The sequence below is a fragment of the Clarias gariepinus genome, chromosome 5 (assembly GCF_024256425.1).
Source record: "Clarias gariepinus isolate MV-2021 ecotype Netherlands chromosome 5, CGAR_prim_01v2, whole genome shotgun sequence".
NCBI classification, from domain to species: Eukaryota; Metazoa; Chordata; class Actinopteri; order Siluriformes; family Clariidae; genus Clarias; species Clarias gariepinus.
The window spans coordinates 30256305-30274062 of NC_071104.1; the positions used below are offsets into that span (position 1 = coordinate 30256305).

General features: G+C 38.9%; 1 protein-coding gene across 1 annotated transcript; it reads right to left on the minus strand.

Moving 5' to 3' along the window:
• Positions 1 to 624: 624 nt before the first annotated feature.
• Positions 625 to 12305, minus strand: igfbp5b (insulin-like growth factor binding protein 5b). Its single transcript, XM_053495901.1, has 4 exons — positions 11548 to 12305; positions 4785 to 5002; positions 4571 to 4690; positions 625 to 4411 (listed from the first exon to the last, which is right to left on the minus strand). Exons 1-4 carry the CDS (start codon positions 11885 to 11887, stop codon positions 4277 to 4279), a joined length of 813 nt encoding a protein of 270 aa, XP_053351876.1. The 5' UTR covers positions 11888 to 12305; the 3' UTR covers positions 625 to 4276.
• Positions 12306 to 17758: the final 5453 nt, after the last annotated feature.

Below are 17758 nucleotides of genomic sequence, written 5' to 3' on the forward strand. Positions count from 1 at the left end.
GTGTCATATCAGATTGTATTGCGATTGTAGCACAACATCACCCTGCAAAATCTCTCTGTGATGAATTTTTTTTTTCATTGTGTTGCTCTGCTTTCCCCTTGAAGTTAGGGCTCAAATTAAATGACTTCTTAGTTCCTGTGCAGTGTTTTTAGACACTGTTGGAAACCAGGTGACTAGCCTTGGGGCAGGCCTTTAATGTAAAGTCTGCATTCAAATCTGCAATATTTTATCTCTCAACCGTAAGCAATTATATCAACAATAACTTGGATTTTTATACAAATATGATACAGAATTATATGCCAGGACTCCTTTGTATGCTAACGTATACTGCATTATTATGCACATTTATATTTTGTTTGCATATTATGATTTAAGACTTATGACTGGTGAATATAAAATGTATTGTCCATTTTAAGCAAAGTGGTGTCCTGGACTTCAGACAAATACGTTTTCAATAATAAGAACAAGTACAAGTTTAAATGAATACATAACTTTATTTAAATAAATGCTTTGTCATAACAAAAAAGACAAAGGTTAAAAGAGTACATAAATTACAAGTTGAATAAATATTACAGTGATATTTACTTTCTTAATAATTTGAGTTTTTTTTTTTTTTTTACTTTATTTATTATTTTTTATCTGTTTTATTGAGAGTTCCAAATGCTGAACATTTTCACGGTCCTCCTGCCACAAATGGGTGTTTTGTTTTTCCTTTTTAAATGCCATGTTAGGCCACATGTCATTGTGATCATTCATCAAGTCTTTTCTCATCCACAAAAAAGAAAAGAAAAGAAAACGACAAGAAAAAACTGTTAGTGATCCAGAAAGAAAGCTGTAATACTACTGTATCATGCGTGAATTACGTATTCATCTAACCATTCTAAAGATTCGGAATCTGGTCAAGGCACCAAGCAATATCACAATGGCTTATATCGGGCTCATGTGACTGTTCTTCTTACATATTACCAAAGAATCTCAGTAATTGAGAGAAGTATTTTCTTTCAATATTGAGATTCTGTCTAACATAGTGACTCAGAATAAAATGACAGATTTGTTTCATCTTTGGTTAATGCGAGAACACTGTTTCTGTTTTGTCCACTTAGAATTTGGTACTCAAACACAACAGGATCTGGGGGGTATCAATTCCATGCAAGTTTAAATCATAAACCCACAGACTTTGATGTCAGCTACAAGATTAGAAGAGCAGTCACTAATTTACCACTGGCTGCTTGTACCTGCTTCACAGATTCCGAGACCCCATAGCCTAGCCTGCTAACAGTATCTACTGATGTGTGTTGTGGTGTGTGTTCTTAACCCCACGTGATGGGGTAGTGAGGCCCAGAGCATGATCATGGCCTAGGGCTCTCACCTTCTCTCCCTCTCCCTGGATGCCACTGAGGCACATAGTCCGGTAACTGTAAAAGTAGATGAGTCGAGATTGGACTGAGATCAATAGCTATGATGATCCTATTTTCCCCCACCATGAAAAAGATGAAAAGGTGGTTGTCAGGCTTGGGCCACTGAAGCCCCTGTCAAAAGTCCTCAGGCAGGGTTTGTGTCTGAGGCCTGTTCCTGCTTCTCCTACACCTGATCTGAGATGTGCTTTGGAGTCAGCACTGCTAGGAGGAAGTTGTCATATAGCGAAAGAATTATTGTAAATACATAAGTGCAAGCTGCTTTTTTTCAACAAAAAAAAAAAAGGAAAAAAAAAGAAAAACAAAGAAAAAAGTGGGAGGGGGCTCCGAGCACAAATCAGGACCTGGATAATGCTGGCAAATGCTCTGGCCTTTTCCTTCGAGGACATTTGTGCAATAATAGTGAACAACACCACCTCAATAACTCTTTGAAAACACCCGTGAAGGTCTGTTTATAACATTCACTCTGACAAACTCTCTTCTTTCTCTCTTCACACTTTGAGGGTCTCTCATTGCTCATTCTTCCTTTTAGACATGCCAATGGGACTTTAGTTATTTTACCTGTGGTTGTCGTATTTTTTTTTTTTTGTTTTGATAATGGCATAGCTATCAATAGCAGAGAGAAGCAGCACTAGAGGCAAGCTTAGTGGAGTAGCGTCTCGTCTATCTCATTGTGTCGAGCATTACTGGCCCCCTCCCAGCCATGAAACTAAGATCACATGAGCTCTGTAATAAGATCTGAGTGGAACCACTGTGGCAGGGAATGGCTTTTCTTGCTGGTTTTTCTACTAAAGAATCACCAGGTTGTGCTGGCCAAGAAGGCCTCTGTGTATCCCTGTTCATATGTAGCTTGACTGAAAACAACTTCTCAAGCATTTACATATACTTGCAGTCTCAAAATTCAGCTTATTCAGTGAAATAATAAAACAACAACAACAAAAAAAATCAATGAGTGACATAGATGTATCCACTAGCTTCCCCCTTCACAGCTAGTGATTTTTACAAGGTGTTTTGAAATAGTCATGGCATAACAGAAAAATCTTTGACGTATAAATCGGAAAGCAACCGAGGACCCTCGTCAGTACATAATGGTTGACCGATTTTATCCCCTTGGCTACTGTGTAACGTTCACGTCACAATTCATATGTATATTTGTATGTGGAAAGGCACTAAAACACGCACACAGACTAGCACAAAAACTCTCTGAATGACAGTGGTACTTAAATGTGCCTTCTTTTTTTTTTTTTAAATGACATCCTTTAAAAAGCAAAAGGTGTAGTTAAGTCATGCTGAATTTCGAGAACAGCACACAAAATAATTGTGTGGCTTGAAAAAAAATAAAATAAACTTTGGGGTGAGATGGTTGGGGTGAACTGGGGAAGACCTTCATTCACATGACCAAGCTCCCAAAATGACCGGGTGGCTGCAACAGTGAAATCAAAATAAATCGTAACAAGGAATAAAATGCTAAAATGCACAACTCATTTTCCAAGCAGCAATTCCTGATGATGGCTCCTCAGAAAACATTCATTAATCTACGCCAAGGTGTCACTCAATTCAGTGAAAGCGCTTGGTCTAGGAAATGGCTCATAAGCGGATAAGTTGATACTTCACTGAAGGCAAAAAAACAAAAATTAAATTATAACGAGAGTATTCTAAAAACTTGTCACAGGCTGAGAAAGAAGCCACCACTCTCAAATGTTAACATTGAACAAAGTCAAGTTACATCAAGCCCAAATTTTGGGAAAGTTAGTGTCAGGCCATTGAGATCTGTTTCAAACCATAACACCAAGTGTCCCCGTATCAGTATCTGCATATTGATACTAGTGCTGCAAAATTGGTGCCAGATGATGGGTAGGCCAGTTGGGATGTTTCTTTTTGCAATCTCTGACAACATGACGAGACCTCAGACCACGGCCAGCACATCAGCTATCCATTCACCTGGCTGAGTCTGCATGCCAGCGTCAGGTTACATAGGCACAGTTGGCATTTTAGGCAAGCTACACAGTCGCAGAGTCACTGAGACAGGTATGTCAAACATGGTTTCAATTCCTACACCGTCGTTCTCCCAAAGAGTGGGCCAGTGAGAGAATGCTAACATCTAGCAAAGAGCCTACTCTATAACTGCTCTCGGGGCTTGGGGGTTTCGCCACACACTCATGTGGTGGAAATCGAACATAAAATGGGACATTCTTTTATATGTATATATAAAAAGCATCCACCATGTTTCTCTTTCATGCAACTGCACATACATTCACACATGCAACGACATACATACTTATGCACACACACATACACTGAACTTGGTGAAGTTACACATTTCCAAGGTTTTCCCAATAAGTGCTCTGACAGGACCGAATAGCCATATAAACAGCTGTATCAGCACGTCCCTATGACATTATTCTTTTTTCTTTTTTAAAACAAACAAACAAAACATTTTATAGTTCTTCCAATAATAATAGTTTGCACTATCTCCCCTGACACCTCAACCTTAAAGATGTAAAAGACAAAGATAGTGCTGGTAATAATTAACATACCATATGCTCTCTTTTTTTTTGTATGTTAACAAGTATGGTGCTTAAACCCCAGCCTCTATAAAAATATATAATTGAATGTATATATTTTTAAAAATCTTTATGCTGGGACCCAGCTCTTAACACAACAGAGACCCTCTGATTAACTGGGTACCCCAAGTTACAGATGAGCACTCAGTCAAAAAAAGTCTATCACTTGTTTTCGTTCAAATGTGTTTGCTTCGTTTCTTCTTTTTGGATCAAAATCGTAAAGTGACTGGCGGGTGGACAGGTGGGAAGGAAAGAAGGAGGCGAGCCTCGGCTTAGGTGATCATGCCGCGTCCCTCCTCACTCGTTGTTGTTGCCAGGCTCCATGTCTTTGCACTGGATATTTCCTCCACTGTAGTCGGTCCCTGGCAACTGCACTCCATACTTGTCCACGCACCAGCATATTCCTCGTTTCCGACCACGTGAGGGCTTACACTACACATGGGTTGGATGGGAGAGAGGGGTTGCAAGTAGGGTTAAACAACCATCACTAAAAAGTTCAAGAAACTCATAACTTTAAGTTTATATTCTATTCATATCTACTGTATGACACAGCATTTTTGAGTTTAGAAGTTTTCAAGATCAACTCCTCACCTGCTTGCGTTTGAAGAAACCCCTCCTGTCACAGTTGGGCAGATAAAGAGAGAGAGCCACAATGCGGGAAGTGTCTTTCAGCCCCTTTATTATCCCATCCAGCCTTCTTCTACATGGACCCTTTATTTACAATTCAGAACAACACATATGTGTAAGTTATTGATTAGCAATTATTGACATTTTCCCCATTTTTCATTCTTTCACTGTAACTTACAAATTCGGTTTCGTGCTTGTCGACTGGGAGCGTTGAGTAGTCCAGCGAACCCATGGTCCTCAGTTTCTCCTGCTGCTTCTTCTTGTCCTTGAGCAAGGCAATCTGCTTCTTGCTGTTGATTAGGTCTTGCTTTGGGGAAATGGGCACTTTGGATTGGGGCAACTGCTCCTCTGTCGTGTCACTCTTTATGGTCTCGTCATGCTCTTTAGACTCACGATCTACACAGAACACAAAATATCACACATTATGAGCCTCACTTCTCACAACCCAGACAGGTTGTTGCAATGCTGCACAAAATACGTGAGACAAGCTTGCTATTTCACAATCTGATTGGTGTCTTAAAATAAACCTGGGACCAACTGCTTTCCCGCCAAATGTTTCCTTTGCATTTGTTTACAGAGGTGGAAAGGGATCAGCAGGTGATGACAAGCCCTGCTCCCTCCCATACAAATCCCTTCACTCTTACCCAAACCTAAATAAGGTGCCTGAAATGGAGTTTTACTCTCTCTGGGACTTCACTTCATGGTTACGTAAACAGTCAACAGCAAAATGTGGCCAGTGTGGCCAAATAGCATTAAATCATCATCGTAGGCTGCTTTATGGGAATCACAAATCACGAAGGCAAGCATTTGGCAGAGCATACAAATGAGACTTATACTAACTACAAGAGGCCAATAATTGTAATAGTCCGGTTTACATTCTTATTGTTATTCTTGAGTTTGCAAGACATTTTCCTATTATTTGATTTGAAAAAAAAAAAAAAAAAAAAACTCATTACTATAGCACTTTTACTTAAAGAAAAAGAGGTTTGGTAGCCTGTTAAAATATACTTAGATTCTTTAAAGTCTCAGCAACCACAAGTAGCATGTGACGTGAGTGTGATGTGTGGTGTGAACTGCTCTGAGAACAAACACATTTTCAAAAAAGGCTTACTTAAAATGATATCTACATCAAACCTTTAGCTAATGCTGTTGAAGAAAAACAGGCCAAACTTTTACTGAAAGAAAAAAAGAAAAGAGTTGGCTGAGGTCTCAAGACCTAAACCTAAACCAGACATAATTTCCCCCAACAGGTTTTACAGTAGAGTAAGTATATAAATAATCCCTGAACCTAGCAGATTTAGCCATTAGTGTGAACATGTGGCTATATTTATCCAATAAAAAAATATAACAGAAGGTGCGTCAGGTCAAATGTTGCAATGGGAATTTGTCAAGTATTGTTAAGGACACAGCTGTGTGATAGCATACCATATTCAGAACCATTAGCCGGTATTAGGATGGAGGGAAGAGGTGGGGTTAATACGGTTTAGATTCTCTTATATAATGTCTGGTTTACAGTGACACCCTTTATAAGAGAGGGGTGTTCCAAGCAGACTGGTGTTGAAAGAGTTTGTCTGACACTGCAGCCATGGATAGGGACATGGGGGAAGGGTGATTACTGGAACCAGGTTCCTGGCTTCTGAAGTTGCTATCAGGGCAGTGGTTGACTCTTTGAAATTAATCTTGCAACCCATGACTTGGCAGACTAAATTCTGCCCTGAAATGTTCCCTGTAGCCAGGCTTCATGACAGGCCAGCAGGCTGGCTGAATCGCATCTATCACAGTCAGCCTCATACTTAGAAGGTCTTTTAGAGTTATAAAAATGACTGATGGACATTTATGATACTTCACTGCATTTGGCTTTGCGTGCCAGCAAGGAGCACATAGCCAGTTATGTTTGATTTAAAAAATCAACAATGGACAGAACTTTAACCCTTTGCTACCATGTTATTTACAGCAGAAGTTATTATTACAAATCGTTTCAATATAACTAACTTACTTTCAAATTATTTAACAATATACTGTAATAAAAAAAGGTGAAAACTTCATACAAAAGATTTGATTTGTTAAAACAACTTATTTTACAAAAAACATATTAATATCAAAAATTGAAGTAGAGATAGGCTCTGGAGATAGGCTACACAGTCTGTGTTTAACATCTGAGCCCTAGCCAAGTCACTGGAGCATGGCCAAGCCAGACATGTCACATGCAACCTCTCTATTCAAATGAGCTTTGGAATGAATGGCAAAGAGGTATTGATGACTCTATGCTTAGCTTTGCAAAGTTTTCATTAAGGTGAGAGGACCTGAGCAGGAAAACAAGAAACATCTGATAGGACTGTTTAAATATTAACATGTGCATTGGGCAATTATACTTCATCAATTTCCAAAGTTCCTTCCAGTCTGATGAGTAATAATTGAATTATGCTTTAATTTTTTAACTAAGCAAGAATTAAAAAAAAATCCTTTCATTTGCTAACTGGATTTGCTATATTCACAATGTCAATTTTTTTGGTTCTAATCCCCCTCCTTTGCACTAAAGTACTATAACCTCAAATCATTATTTGTCATTGTACTCTGTTGAGGCAAGTTGTCGATAAGTGTGCAATGTTTAAGCAGTCTACTGACTTAGTCCCTCGCTGTGCATTAGTTGCTTTGTTCAAGTCACTGGCCAGCCATGACATCCTAAGCCAGATTCCGCTGCTCAATATTTAAAAGCTGGCCCAAATTCACAGCATGATTGTACAACTGAAACAGTGCAGCAAGCAGACAAAGGGCCAAAGAGGGCCAGAGAGAATTGCTACGGACAGGCAAATGGACAATAAAAATAGCATTATAAAAGGTAAACTGATGCATAAGACAATTGACTGGCATGAATATGTAGCACATTTAGTAAAGTAAATGATAAAAAAATTGAGATTGACCTTCACTTTAGCCACTAGTTCTATTAATTAACAGCATGCCTAAACCATGTAAACTGTTAATTCTATTTAGACTTTGAAGCAACAAGTATAATTGTGGCCTAAATGGCACATGATCAGCAGAAATAACTTTAAATTTTAATTATAGTAATAATTGATGTTTGGTATATTTTTTATTTAAATGACGGAAAAATATTTGTATGATAAAACCCACTTTTCCTATTATATTCCACTTTGAATCTGTTAGTGTAATCATATCTGGAAAGTGGTAAACTAACAAACAAAAAAAACAAAGAAGCTGTTTGTTCAAACGACAATTGCTAGGTGCAAAAGTTATAATTCTGCCTCATTTCGCAACTCCTCCATGCATTTTCATTTCCTGTTTACCATACTTTGTAGTCAAGAAACTAACCACCTTTTGTTTCCTTTCTTTGAAGGAAGTGACACCAAAGTGAGCATCCTCTAACCTAGGACGGGGTGTTTCAACAGGTTGAAACCTGAACCGCATGTTTCTCCGGTAGATTCTATTGCTTTCTACTTGGACTTTTTAGACAATTTTTTATAAATGATGATAACCTGTCATAAGTGATATTAGAAAAGTAAAACAAACTTTCAGCTGTTTCAAATAGCCACACAAGCTCCCACTTAAAGCCTGATATGTGAATCTCAGAAATCAACAGTTGCTTGATCATCAGGACAATAGGAGCTGGATTCCTGCATAGCTGCTACCCACTTATATTCCCAATGTTGATGACAAATGTGAACTAAACAAACTGCTGTTAAACTTCATTAGGAGAAACAGTTCAAGCTTGCCAAATGGAATCTCCCTTTGTGTACACTGAAAATGTAAATAGCTGTCTGAGACATGTCTTGGAGAGTGAATTTGATCAAACTATAAAATAAATATAGAAGTTAAAAACAATCTAATGATGGAAATCTGGTTTTGGTGTGAATTGTATGTACCATATACTGATTAGTGCTGTACAAGTAAGCCTTCTTTTTGTTGCCTCATGATTGCAGTTTAAATATGGACAACCTCCAGGAATTACATAAGGCCCCATAAATAAGGAATACAAAACTAAATTGCATCCAAATGTCTGCTTTTTTTGCCTCGGGTGAAGGTCCATTAGTTAAAACTGGGTTGTCAGTGAGCAACATGCTTGTTCATGTGCAGTTCAAGCTTTTAAAATTTGAGCCATCTTTAATTATTGTTTGTGAACTCTGACAAAGAAGTCTGCTGAAATCTAACACGAAGGTCCTTCATGAGGATCAGAGGACAAGTAGTAAGCTACTATTTAGCCATGTCTAATGGCAAGTGTAATGCTTCTGATGTGCCAACGCTCTATACTGCCTGGTGGAATGTACAAAAAAAGTGTTCCTCAATCAATACAAAGTATGGGTTCAAACACAACAAACATAACGAAGCCCAGAAACATAGGCAACGATAGCTAGAGCACTTCTAGTATTTTAAAATTAAAATCCAATTTTAAACACTACATTGAATTAAAACATATGGCATATGCTAAATGACCTGCTTAAGGAAGAAGAACAATTGCCAAAGTACTGTATAATACTACCAATACTGCCCATTCAGTCAAACACTGATGTAAACTAGTGATTTCAAGGCTGTGTCCAAAACAGTTTGCATTACTTTATTGTTTAAAAGACTGTCTAGTAGTTTTAAATAGTAAAAAGTGATAACTGGCAACCTATGGCAGGCTACAGTTTTCACACTATTTTTTTGGCTGTAAAAAAAATAATTTTGATATCAATTACAGCACTACACATTTAATGCACTACATATTTGTGGTTATGCAAGGCAAGACATTGCAAATCATGTCAAGAAGAAATATGCATTTGCTCTATCTGAATAAATGACATATCACTACTGGCTTTAGACTGTTTTTCATGATATGGCATTACAAATTTTTTGTCTTTTTTGAGCAAAATTTGGTGCCTATGGTGAAAAGCCATGATGCCTACGGTTAGATTTAAGTAACCTGCCTGGCCTACGATAACCAAATGGCAGTCATCATCCATAGTTTATAATATCAGAGCTAACACAGGTTATTAAAAACTGCCATACCTGGAGTTTCAGGCAGAGTCAACACGAAAGATTCATTAAATTGTCTAGGATGGGTTGCTCTAGCATGCCCTTTAATAAGGAAATAATTTGGGGATTCGGAGGTGAAATTACCGCTGTAGAAAAAGGACAATTAGGTAACTTAAAGATAGAGGCTCTTGGGGGTGTTCAAGAACATTTGACCTCTCCAGCAATGTCCGTCCTTTCCATCTGGTGAAAATGGGCTGAAACTAAACACTCAAGTAGACAAGAAGCACCCATCTAAATCCATCCAGTGCTTTTATAGCTCTTTAGACAGTGGCTCCAAATGTGTTTTGCTGAATCACTGTGGCATGACCAAGTGCCCAATGCAATCACACACTGGGGAAGAGCTTCTCCTGTTACAGCGTTGTTCCTCACACATTTACGTCTAACTCGTGACAGTAAGAATTTTGATGTGTCTGTGTGTGAACATGTGCGTGGGTGTGCATGTGTGTAACCTACAAAGCCATAACCATAGAGTACAACCATGTTTCTGTTTTCCATTTTGTAAGAAATTGTGAGCTATCCTTCTCTTTTACAAACAATGCCTGAAGAACAGAACAAATTCCATTCACATGCTGTCCCATGGATTTATGTGGCCTCAGGGAGCAGTGGGGTAGGGGTGGTTTAACAATAAAACCAACACGTGGAAATAAAGCCATTTTAACACAGGTTGCATGTACTTACAACAATAATTCATATAAGGAACATGTATAGTATGAAGACTGATTAAAAAAGTTAATGTTGAAGCTTTCAGCTGCATTGGGTACACATGACCAAACCATGCCTCCCTTCAGATTTAATCTTTAAACAGTAATCCGACCCCCTGCACCACCCCCAGATGTAAACCTAAATTCAGACTAACCAAGATCTACTGCCCCATAAATCTTCCCCCCACAGTCTTTACTGTCCTCAGCTGCAGGTAATTAAATAATGAACAAAATGCCAAGGAATTTGTTTTAGTGCACCAAACTTTGTATCTTGTAAACCAACTGTTCCATCAACAGAGCAACTATTAAAGCACACCCTTCCCATTCTAGGAAAGAGACACGCATTTCAATTGGTCTTGCATTGGAATGGTTTGACAACATCTGCTGCACATTTTAGTGTTTTCTCATCTCCGACACACATGACTCACCACATCATGTCATTATCAAGCAAATTGTGTGTTAATTTGGGTGTGTTAGAGCAGGGAAAACATTGGCAGGTGCAGGTCAAGAAGAGTGCAGGACCAGAATTGAGGACTGGGCTAGTATATCAACACAGCTTCGTGAATGTTGACCATGCGGCAGAGTGCCAAGGCAGTGCATTTGTCAGCTGTTTGGATAGGTTCAGGGTATCTAGGTGAAGCTTAAGGAACATATTTGCATTCTATTAGCATACAGGAATGCAGGTGGGGATGTGAGAATGAGTGGCAGTGCATTCAAAGTACTTCAGTGTCATTTCTATTTACAGTCCCGAAATCAATACTAACTAGAAAGCATCCGATTATGATTGATATACAACTTCCACGATTGCACATTAGTAATAGCCAAGTGCTCATATATTGCTTTGGATTCCAACACTGATGAGACCAAATGGAGCTTTTATATATTGGTAGTCTTATATAGTAGAAGTGACAAAAAATCTTAAATACTCATAACTGGGTCACCCCTGACTGATTATTCTAATAGCACATTCAAATATCTGGTACTTATCCGCCTAAAGTCAACCATATTTGGTTTGGAATGTCCTGCTATCAAAGTAAGTGATGTTACACGTTAATGTGTATGACCCCTTTTGGTGATCTTGGTCACATTTTTTTTTTTTTTATTCAAGTGATCTCTGATGCTTCCAGCTACCATAATTGACATCCACTGAGTATTAATGTGACTCATAAACCCGCTATTAAGAACTCATCGCAGCGGCCCAGCACTTACCCACAGGCGGATGAGACGCCTTGTAGCCCTTCTCGTTGGTGCACAGCCCCCTGCCGTGCAGCAGCGCGTGTAGGGGCTTCTCCTCTCCGTCGCGCGGCAGGCAGCGGAGTCCGTGCGCGCACGTGCTGGTGTAGACACCGCAGGACTGATTCTCGGCGAGCGCGCAGGTGAGGCAGCAGCCGCAGCCGGGCTCCTTCACCAGCTGACAGCCTTTGGGCTCGGGAGGGCACATGGACAGCGCCTTCTGGTCGCACGGCTCGCACGGCACATACGAGCCCGAGCATTGGGACACAGCCGACAGAAACGGCATCATTACGGATAAGAAGAAGTTGAGGAGCATTATTATTATTTTTTTTAGTCTTTGGTAAAAGGATTCTATTTACTCTTATTCTTCCAATATGATCCGAACAATTCGTAATTATACTCTCCGACGCACCTTTGCTTCAGGTCATCGGAATTTAGTATGCAATTAGAAAGTTTAGAAGAAGAAAGTCCGCATCCAAAGTCAAAAAGAAGGGTCAGTCAATGTTGCGCTATAAAGCATCCGCAGATCTGTTTGCACAACTATTCTGATCTATTCTGATCATCCCCCGTTTTTAATGACAGCACCAGTAAGGTCCAACGTGTGCGCAAACCTATCCGGCGCTCCAGAACCCAGAACCCGCAGCCGGTTTTTTTTCCCCCCTCTTTTGCGGCTGCGCTCTTGATCTCTTCCCCGCGTCTGCACAAGTTTTGGCGAGCACACTGAGCGAGTGCGGGCCGCCCTGCCTTTTTAAAATCCGCCGAAACCGAGCGGCGCTGGAGGGAGGCGCACTTGCCACATCTTGGCAACACGCCACCGTGTTTTATTCCCTCCCTCTCTCCCTCCCCAGCAACAGAATCCTGTCTTTCACGCTGATGGCTGAAGTGATACCAAGTTTGCAGGGTTTCGAAACGTATCAAAAACCCCGACGCCCTAACAAATGACGAAGTCGCGTGTTTTTCTGTCTTTCTTTTGAGAATTATGCCCTCGATGCGCACGTGTCTTGGCTGATCTCCACACGCACTGCCAAATACCTAATCCAAAATCTATTTGCATTGATAAGGATGATAAAAAATGATGTGCGAGGTGTGATCTGTGCGCATGTGAAAAAGCAGAGCAAATGCGTTCAAGGTGCACAAAAGCGCACAAAGCACACCAGGGGATAATAAAAGTTGGATTGCTTCAGAGTGCCTGCATATTGCATGAGCCTGTCATCCCTGAGTGAGAACATTCCTTCAGTGGTAGTGTACAGTAGATGATGATGATGATGATGAGCACTGACAATTTAAAGCAGGTTTGGACACTGTATCAGTTGTTTTGAATCATAGATTTATTTTTAATCTCCATTTATTTACCTTTATATGAAAAGGGGGGGGGGGCAGGTTTACAATAGAGAATATATTGTAGTGGTTTATAATTATGGCACTGGACGTATACAGTAACTGTGCTGTAGCATCCAACAAAAAAAGGGTCAAAACCTTACAAACATTCCATCTCTGCATGTGCTATTGCAGCTGTAGTCTACCCTCATTCCATGCTCCTCATTTACCTGACACACTGTTCAGTGATGGCTTTTACATGTGGACCTTATGAGAAGGTCAAGTGTGTTCTCTTCCTCAGTGCTGTCTTTCAGCAAGCCTATATTCCTGAGTCACAAACACTTCTGCATTTAACATCTTTATTTTCCAAGTAGCTTCCTAAATACCTCTCATGCTGGGTTTTCCCATTCTCCCCCTGGCTGTGCCAGTCTATAGTTAAGGCAGATGCTTATTCAGTGCATGAGGGTTTTGGTAGATTTTTGCATTGGCCAGTAGAAGGAGCTGTTAGCAATGATTAGAGCTGTTGGTGGGCCTTGATATAATTCTTGAAGCTTTGCATGATATTAAAGCAGAAGTGTGCCTCCAAATGTATTCCACACTTACTTTTTAAAATGGAAATGAGACTACTATGTCGTTATTCAATGTCATAATCAACATAATGTTTTAAAACACTTTAAAAGTATATAGTAGTATTTAAGTAAGTTTTGGATACTATTGGTAATATGTTATGTAGACTCTGTATTAGAGAAAAGTCATGATGATAGGTATTAGAATACAGATGCTGTCATTTAGTGCAACCCAGATGCATTTTTTTTTATTTATTTATCTGTGATCATTAATATGTGACCATCTATAATGATAAACTGACAGTTTGTTAAGTATTTTTATTGAGGCATTTCTTCAGCTTTTTTCCTTCCTGCTGGGCCATTCGTGAGCTTCAATTCTGCATCTGAACACGGACTCCCTTCAGGTCAAACAAGGTGTCAAGTTGCCCTGGTTTGCTTCCCAGTTCTTTAACTCGGAAAGAAAACTAGCTCATAGGATACAGGTTGCAGAAGTCATTGGAAACATGATGGAAATTTAATCCACTTTGCTAATGAGGAGGAAAACGGTCACATTCACAGACCAGCTCTGTGTGTGTGTGTGTGTGTGTGTGTGTGTGTGTGTGTGTGTATTTGAGTTGATGCCTTCGAGGATACTAATGTTCCATGATACATAAGTGTAATGTTTTGACACAAAAGCTCATTGCTTTATGTAAGTAAATCTTAATGCCATTATTTTGGAGACTCACCTGCTCTTGTCTACTTTGACAGTTTTAAATGGCCAAAAATATATTTTTTTACTTTCAGGATATTAAATGATTCTTCTGCACCTAATATTTATTCTTTGAGAGTATACTGTATCTCTATGAATGTAGAAAATGTAAGAATGTAGAAAATGTAGAGAGTTTTTGTAGCCTTCTGACATAGAGCAGCACAAGCTAAATTCAAAGTAGTATGCATGCATGTACTACAATAATCAATGTCGTTCACTTCTTAAGTGTGATTTGCCTTTGTGTAAGAGAACCATACAAACAGATTAGTTGGAAACAAATTTACACTGTCTGACTTAAAAAATCTTAGGCGCCACCAATGTCAGTCATTTTAATTACTTGTGTCTCAGGAATATTTACTCTACTTGAAAATGTTATTTCCATGCTCTTTAACTTTTGTACACAGTCACCCACATAGATGACTCCATGTCAGCTCACATACACAAGAACAGGAAGTGCCAAAGACAAAGGCGTCAGCAAGAAAAGTGTCCATCAGCCTAGTGAATATGCTGTTATCTCCCAGCTGTTTGCAAAATGATGCTTATCAAAATAATTTCCTTGGATGCCCAGTGACTTTTGATGCAGTACAACTACATGGAGCTACTCTTTAATTCCATATGGAGTAGAATTATTATTTGGATGTGACTTTGTTTCTCTTTTATTAAAAAGGAAACCCAAGGAGACTAGATGTGATTTCTGGTGATTGAATTTCATTACATTGCAAATTATCACCTGCAGTTGCAGAATTGAGTTCAGTAATCCAAGTATCAAGACTAACGCAAATGCCCTTCAAGGTGAGAATAGGAAGGGTGACCAAGTAATCTCAACTCTTTATTTTAGACACTGGTTAAGAGCAAGCAGTTGGCAATATTCATAAATTATGTTGCCACTTGTGGCCCATGGCAGCCTGTTTGCAGAAAATTCTGGGCACAGCTAGTGTGTTAAGCCCCCAGAGCAGGAGGTGGTGCTGGGTTTCAGGGATCCCTGTTTGCCTAACTCATCCAGGCCCATCTCCTGGGATTAAGCAGTCTGGCTGTTGAATGAAACTCTGCAGCTGCCAAGGACTTTACAATCACACAGGTCATTCTTCTTTTAAATCCTATCCCCTCTTTCTTATCCCTTCGTCTGCCACCTTTGTCCTTCTCTATCAGCCCAACTTGACCATATAGATAGAACTGCAATCAATTTAACTTATACAATTCTCGTGTTTCTTGTTTACTCCAGTCATCAGTAGAGATGTCTATGTTTTGGCCAAATGAAAGATCTCAGATTGTTTAGAACTTGAGATGAACCATCACATCACATTCAAGCATAACATGAATCACATGTAATCTAAATACGACTACTAATCTACTTGCTTTGTTGAGTGTTTGTGAAGTTTCAATTCTAACAGCATAACTGAAAACAAAATAGCATTTCCAAATCAAATTGCTGTATTTTGCATCAATAATTGTATTTCATTACAGATTTAAATGCTTTTTATTCATGTAGGCTTTCATAGCACACAAATGCAAACATGCATGCTTTATTTCAAAAAAGATATTCATCTGGGCTTCCCATTGGGGTTCAATGTATTTAATAAATGTAACTACATAAGAATTTTAGAATGTGCATGGATATTACCATGACAGTGCACAACCGTTGCTGCTACCCAAATAGTATTTGCACCTTAAAGATTTAGTGCTAGTCTAATGATCATGTTTCACATTTCCTTTTTTCCTCAGCACTGTCAGGCACCTCGCCCAAATCACTTGATGCCAGCTTGACATGCCCTGCTGTCATTCATGGTGGCATCACTATTTATGTGCAACTGTTTTTTCTTCTTCCAGCAATCTGTCTCCTTTGACAGTTCTCCACCAAAATATATGTATGTTATGTACACACTACAGTAGGAGTATTGTTGAATTTTAAGTTGAAGTCACGCATTTAGAAAGGTAGTTGTGTTTCAACCGCAACAAGGACTTAGTTATAGCCACATTCTGTTTTTGCTCTTCATGACCTCGTTCGGTGTTTCAGATCAACCAGCAACAACAGTGTTCTGTTGTCCTGCGCCAAAATGAAAATGTTGACTGAGTTGAGAATTACACCTAAATTGTTAGTTTTGAGGTTTTCATTTAGGAGCAGATAGACGATCTTTAATGTTGTGCTAGGTTCCCACTTTTTGATTAGAGGCTGGATAAAAATTTTGATTTAGTCAAGGACCTCATTGTGTCCACAATTCTACAGAGACACTCAAATAGCCCCAGAGAAGACATAGAAGGGTTTTTCAGAGTGTATAATTATGTAGTAAATTTTCTTCAGGCAAGAAGGGAGTTTGTGGAAGGCCCTCATTTCCAAACCCACATACTAGCAGCTCCTCTCCCAGCAAAGGGTTAAAGCCAATGACTTGACCGAACACTACCAACATGGGTCTCATTTTTCACTCTTAAATTAAACTTTGTCCTGATGGTCAGAATAAACAACACTACCACTCCAATAGCAGCATCAATAAGCAAAGGTTAAGCATTAAACATATTCAGAATAAAAATAACATTCCTTCTTCATCCCCTATTATTATTATTATTATTTTAGGTTGGCTGAACATTGTATCACCTTGACCATCTTGATCCTTGAATTATAACCCTTGTCTTACACCTCCTTTTTAGAGAGAGAGAAAGAGAAAGAGAGAGAGAGCGATAAGCCAAAGGGGCGAAAAAAAACAAAACAGTAACAGAGAACAGGAGCCAACTGTTCTGTTTTGTCAGTCAGTGTGAAGCAAATAGCTGGCAAATACACGGCAAGTAATTTATACTGCAGCTTTTAAGAGATAATAATTAAACAGGTCCATGCACATAATTAAATTTGTAAAGAACTGCTCAGTTTGCTCAGTACAAATCAGTACAAATGCATAAGTAAGTTTGTGTGAGACTAACAAAGAAAATATTTTGCAGAAAACAAACCGTGCAATCCTATCTTTGTAAGATATGTCCTTTATATGAAAGGTATACAGAAATGTCAGGTATCTGAAGGTATACAGTACTTGCATCTCCTTAAAGCAAAGCTCATGGTTTGATCAATATGTCTTTCTTAGCAAAAGAAATTATCAGTTAAATTTTTTTTTAAACTTTGAAATGAATTGGCATTTCTCAAAACTGTCAGCAAAACTGTTATATTTCACAAATTTTACTGTAGAAGGTGAGTTTAAAAGTAAGTACCCCCTATGTGTTTTATGTCCTCAGGCAAGTAGCAGATGTAACGTTCACCCTTCCATCATTTATTCAGCAAAAATAAAAACAAAAAGAAAAACATATGGGTGATTCTAAATACCCCCTTACTGCTTTCCCAAGATTAAAGGGGGTTAGTTGCAGCCAGGTGCTGCTAGTCATTAGACCTTGATTAACTGATCATAAGAGGTTGTCTTAGACAACCATTTGTTTCTGCACATCAATCTGGAAAGGTTTATAGAATACCATTTCCAAACCATTTAGAGATCAACATTCTACAGTGAGAAAGATTATGTACAAGTGGAAAGCATTTAAGACAGTTGCCAATCTTCCCAAAATTGGGTTATCCAGCACA

Excerpts from the sequence above, each read along its gene's own strand:
- igfbp5b (XM_053495901.1), bottom strand. The coding sequence starts at position 11,887 with ATGCTCCTCAACTTCTTCTTATCCGTAATGATGCCGTTTCTGTCGGCT. Across the intron at positions 5,003-11,547 it reads GGCGTCTCATCCGCCTGTGG|ATCGTGAGTCTAAAGAGCAT; the intron begins GTAAGTGCTGGG and ends TGTTCTGTGTAG. Across the intron at positions 4,412-4,570 it reads GTTTCTTCAAACGCAAGCAG|TGTAAGCCCTCACGTGGTCG; the intron begins GTGAGGAGTTGA and ends ACCCATGTGTAG.